The 6,600-nt window shown below is 48.0% G+C and overlaps 1 protein-coding gene across 1 annotated transcript; it reads right to left on the bottom strand.

The window, feature by feature from the left end:
- Positions 1-1,170: 1,170 nt before the first annotated feature.
- LOC149345773 (uncharacterized) lies at positions 1,171-6,054 on the bottom strand. The gene is made up of 2 exons (XM_089586227.1): positions 5,579-6,054; positions 1,171-2,045 (listed from the first exon to the last, which is right to left on the bottom strand). Exons 1-2 carry the CDS (start codon positions 5,935-5,937, stop codon positions 1,526-1,528), a joined length of 879 nt encoding a protein of 292 aa, XP_089442353.1. The 5' UTR covers positions 5,938-6,054; the 3' UTR covers positions 1,171-1,525.
- Positions 6,055-6,600: the final 546 nt, after the last annotated feature.

Here is a 6,600-nt window from a genome sequence, read left to right as displayed (position 1 = left end):
CCTTCCCCACCTTCCAATCACTGGGTATGTTACCTGTGGAAAGTGATTGTGCAAACAGTTTTGACAGATACGCTGCGGAAGCATGGCAAGTATTTTTTAGGAACTTGGGGGTGATATCAGCAGCACCTGCAGAAGACATCTTGATATTTTCAATGATAGATATAATGCCGTGCACAGAAAAGATGATTGGAGGCATATGCGAACTCAGGTTGTCATTTACGGTACAAAGTGGCATATCAGTTTCGTGTGTGAAAACGGATGAAAAAGCGGCGTTAAAAATATTAGCACATTCAATGCCACTGGTCATCTCACCAAGCGGGTTAGCAAGTGTGATGACCGGCGCCTGTTCAGGGTTTAATACTTTCCAGAATTTTCTCGGGTTATTTGTTAGAATCTTGGGGAGGTCAGTTTGGAAAAATGTTCGTTTGGCATCATGGATAGACTGCAGGTATGTTGACTCGGCTTCGTAATATTTCTTCCATGCGCATGCACTCGGGTTACGTTTAGCTGCACGGAAAAATCTCTTCTTTTTGTTTTCAAGTGTTTTCAAATGCTTTGTGAACCATGGTTTGTTGGGATTGGCACGAAATGTGATGGTGGGAATAAACTTCGCTGTAAGTTCTATAATTTTAGTTTTAAAGATAAGCCAGTTTTCCTCAATTCATCGATCATCGAAACTTGTATCAAAGTTTGGAAAGAACGCTATTAAATTATTATTGATTTCTTCGTAATTCGCTCTGTCATAAAGGCGAATCGTTTTAGGGAATGTTAAGCGCGATTGGGGGGTGAAGGTGAAAGTAGCGTGTAAAACTTTGTGGTCACTAATTTCGCGGAGAGAAGTAAGCGATGATAAACTCTCCGGGTGGTTAGTTAGAATGAGGTCCAGGATATTGGAGGATTCCTGTGTTACGCGTGTGGGTTCAGTTACTAACTGGGTGAGATTGAAATTCAAACAAACGTCGACAAAGTTCGTCATTTCAGTATTGCCTGTTGGTGTTGGGTTCAGCCAGTCAATGGATGGGTAATTAAAATCACCGAAAAGAAGAATGCGCGCGTTGGGATATTTGCTAGTTATTTGATTTAGACTATCGCTTAACTTTGAGGAAAAGATTGGACTACTGGAGGGGGGCCGGTAACAGACGCCTAGTATGACGATTTGTGGTGCGGAACGGCAGATTATCCAAAGTATTTCAAGCTCTGATTGGATGTTAATGACAGAACAAGGCAACAGCTGGTTAGTGGCAATAAGAACACCTCCTCCTCGTGAACCTTTGCGGTCCTTTCGGAAAACGTTAAAATTTGGTAAATCAGCTAAAACTTCCGGATCGGTGACGTCGTCTGTTAGCCACGTTTCTGTTAGTACAAGTATATTGCTGGAAGATGATGAAACAAGATTACAAATGTGTTCACGCTTGGGAAGGAAACTACGTATGTTGGTAAAGATAACAGAAAAAGGAAGATTTGGAAGTTTACCGCGAGGGCTGTTACAAGGAAGATTAGTAGTGGCGCGACGATAAGACTTATGCTATGAGATTTCGTGTACAGACTGTGATGACTCGTCGAATGCATAGCGTTTAGAACCGATGCACAAAGTTTTGTAGCGCAAGGAAAATTTAGTGGTAGTAGCTTTGGCAAACTTTACGAGGTGCCTTCGCGCTTCTCGGACAGGGCGTGAAAAGTCCTCCCCTATGCTGTAATCGGTGCCTTTTAACTTATGGCCATTTGAAAGAATCATCTCCTTGGTTTTAAAAAATGTAAATTTCACTATTATGGGTCGAATGCGCTCAGGAGAATGACGCCCGAGACGATGAGCCCTTTCAATTTCTTTAGGGTCAATGGATAGATCTAACTGATCACGGCAGAGGCGGAGGACTGTTTCTTCAGATTCCGAATATGTTTCAGATGTATTCTCATCTTTAATGTTGTAAAAGATTAAATTGTTGCGTCGCGAGCAATTTTCGGCGTCATCCAAACGGGCTTCTATACCTCTGATTTCTTTGGCTGTTTGGGTAGTGTTAGCGCAGATCGTATCCATGTCGGTGCGTGTTTCGTGCCTGTCTAATCTAGGATGACTCTAGTAACTGAGGACTTCTTTTAGATGGGGTATATTGAACGTTTATTACAGTCTGGGCTACATAGGTCTGATTGGGAGGAATACATGGCTGGGTCTGCTGCGTAGCTGTTCAAGTGGGGACGCCGTGGAATCCGAGTCGTCTGCCACTTGTATATAAGAGGGTGAGGAGGACGGCGGCCGTCGGGCCCGTGCGCTCGGCGGCTGGGCGCATCGCCTGCGGGAGTGGCTGGCTGCTTCTCCGACAGCGGAGGAAGCGGAGGGTGCGTTGCCGGTACAGCTGGCGCCATCTACAAGAGCGTCTTGTAACATCCTCCCTTTTTTGTAGCTTGCTGTCATCCAACCAGGTAATCGTGAAGTCGCTTTGGGAGCATTCTTGTTCTTTGAGGTCGTGCCGGCGTGCGAGTCACATCAGGGCGCTGCTGGGTTTCTTGCTGTTCAGTGTCATTGGTTTGGTTGTCTCCCGTTTCAGCATTTCCTTCTTCGGACTCAAGCTCTCTCTGTTCTTGTTCCTTGTTGCTGGTTGCACTCTTTGGTGGGCTTCTTATAAACACGCGGTTCCTTCTCAGAACGCTGTCTCCCACGTTGATTTCATAAGATCTGTCATCAACTCTTTTTGTCACGGTTCCTTTAGACCATGGTCCGCTTCTAATCGGTCGGATAGTCACATCTTGTCCTTCTTTCAGTGTTGGCAGGTCTTTAGCATGTTTGTCATGATAAAAGATTGTTCGTTGTCTTCTTGCCTGCCTCTTGCCGGTCACGTTTATCGTTTCGGGTTCAAGCAGCTTTGCTGTGGTCGGCAGTGTCGTTCTGGTGCGGCGACCCATGAGCAGTTGTGCCGGGCTGGCGTTTAATCCTTGCAGGGGTGTATTTCGAAAATCTAGGAATGCCAACTGCGGTTCTGACTTGCTTTCTTCCGCTTTTTTCAATAGCATTTTTGCCGTTTTTACCGCTGATTCGGCCATTCCATTCGAACGTGGATAACCTGGACTTGACGTTTTGTGTTCAAAGTTCCAGCTTTTAGCAAACCTCTCGAACTCCTCGCTCGCAAACTGGGGTCCGTTGTCGCTCACCAGAATTCTTGGAATCCCGTATCTAGCAAAGTGAGCTTTCAGCTTTAGGATCACTTGGGTTGAAGTTGTCGTCTTCAGCTGATCTACTTCCCAAAAGTTGCTGAGATAGTCGACTGTAACGAGAAAGTTTTTCCCCTTATACTCGAAGATGTCGCATCCGACTCGTTCCCACGGATAACTCGGTTCCGGATGAGGGATGAGTGTCTCTCGTTGTTGGGAATGCGCATGCTTCTGACACACTTCGCACCTTGCGATGTAATCCTTTTCAGTTTCACCAACTCCATAGACGAGGATGTCGTCTGCTATGCACAGAACTCCGTTTAGTCCTTCAAGTGCCATTTGCAGTCTCTTCTGAAATATTTCACTGCTGACCGCTAACCCAAATGGTAGGCGCAGCCATCGATATCGGCCGTTGGGCGTTTGAAATGTGGTCTTTAGGCTTGACTCTTCATCGAGGCAGCATTGCCAGTACCCTTCTCGTAGGTCTAGTTTTGAAAAGATCTTGGCTTTTGCAAGCTCTGGCAAGACGTCGTCGAGAATGGGCAATGTGTGGCGCTCTCGTTCTAACGCTTCATTTAGCGCTTGTGGGTCAATGCACACTCTCATGTCGCCATTTTTCTTCATCGCCACGACCATTCGGCTCACCCACTCGGTTGGCTCGGTGACACTTTTGATTACTCCTCTTCTCTCCATGCTTTGCAAGGTTTCTTCAAGCTGTGGTTTTATGCTGACAGGCACTCTGCAGCTTGTTATCGCTTTCGGAACTGCATCCTGTTTTGTTACCAGATGTACTGTTCCCGGCAGCGTCCCTAGTGCTTCTCCAAAGACGTCTGGGAATTTTTCCACTATGCGCTTTGTGAAGTCTTCCTCTGGAGCGTTAACTGTAGCTACCAGATCATAATCGATTGTTATGAGACCCATGGTTTCTGCTGTCTTCCTTCCAATGAGAGGTGTGAGCTCATCAGCAACAACTACGAATTCCAGGACATGCTTCTTTCCATTTTTGGCAGTGACCTCAAGCTGGGCTTTGCCTTTGGAGTAAACTTTGCTTCCGTTCCATGTCCGCAGTGTCGTTGCGCTCGCTCTCAGCTGCTGTGGCTGGACGTATTTGGCTGTAATCACATCAACTGCCGCTCCACTGTCTACTTGAAACTTCACTTTGTTTCCGTTCACTTCCAAGAGCGTGTAGACTGAGCTGGGCTTTTCGCTCTTAACTGCCAAAATGTCCCCTTCGTCGCTATCGACCTCCAGACTAGCCACTGCCCTGCTGCCTTTGCACACTGCTGCGTAGTGGTTTGGCTTTCTGCACTTAACGCACACTTGTTTCCAAGCTGGGCAGGCTGTTCTTTTGCGTTCGTGGCTCCTTCCGCAGTACTTGCATTTCGGAAGATTCGCCATCAACGGAGGCTTCCTTTCTTCTTTTAGACTTTTACTGGCATAGTTGCGACGGTTCTGCTTTTTCACAGTGTGAACTTCGCTGTTGCTTGCAGCTGATCCCTCTTTAAATGCTTTCATTTGGTGTTTTGTAGCCTCGTGAGCAAGACACACTTTGACAACTCTCTCGAGGGTTGGGTCATCGAGCTTTAGAATGTCCGCTCGCGCTCTCTCGTCGTAAATTCCACAGACGATCTGGTCGCGGATCAATTTGTCTCGTTCGTTCCCGAACCCGCAGTCGCGCGCTTTCAATTTCAGGTCGGTCAGAAAGTCATCGAACTGCTCTTCCTGTTGCTGCATTCGTGAGCGGAAGACGTATCGCGAGTACAGTTCGTTATGCTTCGGTAAGAAATGCGCGTCGAGAAGGCTTATCACATGCGTGTAGTCAAATTCTGGGTGTGATCTTGCTCCTGTTGGTTTCCCGAAGTCCAAAGTGTTATATATGTCAAGAAGCGTGGAGCCTCCGACGGTCAAAAGAAGTGCTACTTGCCGGTCGGACGGTGCTTTCGCTGTGTTGGTTGCTTTGAGGTACAGCGTGAAGCTCTGCTTGAAGGCTCTCCATTGTTCCGCTGCGTTGCCAATGGTTTCGAATTTCGCAGGTGGCGGAATCTTCTCCATGTTGAGGCGTTGGCGGTAATTTTACACTTCTGACACCATGTTTCGTGCCTGTCTAATCTAGGATGACTCTAGTAACTGAGGACTTCTTTTAGATGGGGTATATTGAACGTTTATTACAGTCTGGGCTACATAGGTCTGATTGGGAGGAATACATGGCTGGGTCTGCTGCGTAGCTGTTCAAGTGGGGACGCCGTGGAATCCGAGTCGTCTGCCACTTGTATATAAGAGGGTGAGGAGGACGGCGGCCGTCGGGCCCGTGCGCTCGGCGGCTGGGCGCATCGCCTGCGGGAGTGGCTGGCTGCTTCTCCGACAGCGGAGGAAGCGGAGGGTGCGTTGCCGGTACAGCTGGCGCCATCTACAAGAGCGTCTTGTAACAGTGCGTAGGGTTACAACATCTTGATAATGAATTTCTAGGGTGGATAACCTGTTACTAAGATCATAAATAGCTTTTACCGTAGTTGTAAGTTGATTTCTAAGACCTTGGACCTCGACTATTAATTGTGACTGACCATCAGACAGTTTCTTCAGTTCCTCTAGAACCTTTTCGGGGCCTGGGTTTGATTCAACATCGCCAGCCAAGAGCAACAGGGCACGCACGACATCAGCACATTCAAGAGCAATGGAAAGGCAGCTCTGTGGGCTCGGTAGCTGCAGGAGGCAGTAATTGCTCGATTTTTTCGTGAAAAGAGAGTATTGTTTACTGACCTGCGTGGCGAAAACGAGCGGATTTGATGACTGCATCGTGGCACAGCCACCGAGCCCACAGGGCGCCGAGCGCGGGTGATGCGGTTTTATAGTCGCCGTAGCTGCTGCTGTCGATGACCTTGGGTGAGTCCGGGGACAGTCGAGGTGGTCGAGGAATAGCAGCGGTGGCGCTGCCGGACAGGTTGAAGCCGCAGGCTGCTGTGCAGACAGGCCGGCGGGAGATTCGAAGCGAAGGGATTCGATGGCACAGGTGGCATGCGAAGGGGCGGGAACCAGGGACAGGAATAGCATCTGGGTGATGAGCGGTGCAAAAACCTGCGTGGCGAAAACGAGCGGATTTGATGACTGCACCGTGGCACAGCCACCGAGCCCACCCGAGCCCACCCGAGCCCACCCGAGCCAACCCAATTACTCTTCAGGAAATCCATAAAGTACTGTCCGCCGGTAAACAGACTGCACCCGGTCCAGACGAAATACATTATGAAATGCTAGCCCATCTCTCAGAACCTGCCATAAAGGCACTTTTAAGATTTTTTTACAACATATGGGTATCAGGAAAAATACCGAACGCCTGGAAAAAAGCAATAATTGTCCCACTCTTGAAACATGGAAAGCCGTCAACCTCCCCTGATAGTTACAGGCCTATAGCACTCACAAGTTGTCTTGCAAAATGTTTTGAAAGCGTATTGAATATTAGGT

Source organism: Amblyomma mixtum, chromosome 4, assembly GCF_055824585.1.
Source record: "Amblyomma mixtum isolate Tamu chromosome 4, ASM5582458v1, whole genome shotgun sequence".
In the NCBI taxonomy this organism is placed as follows: Eukaryota; Metazoa; Arthropoda; class Arachnida; order Ixodida; family Ixodidae; genus Amblyomma; species Amblyomma mixtum.
Note: the sequence above shows the minus strand (reverse complement) of the source record. Positions and strands in the feature narration are given on the sequence as shown.

What these genes read in the sequence shown, in the direction of transcription:
- LOC149345773 (XM_089586227.1), bottom strand. Translation starts at nt 5,937, where the DNA reads ATGCAGTCATCAAATCCGCTCGTTTTCGCCACGCAGGTCAGTAAACAA. An exon ending in TATCAAGATGTTGTAACCCT is followed by an intron (nt 2,046 to 5,578) that starts ACGCACTGTTAC and finishes CAGGCACGAAAC; the next exon opens with ACGCACCGACATGGATACGA.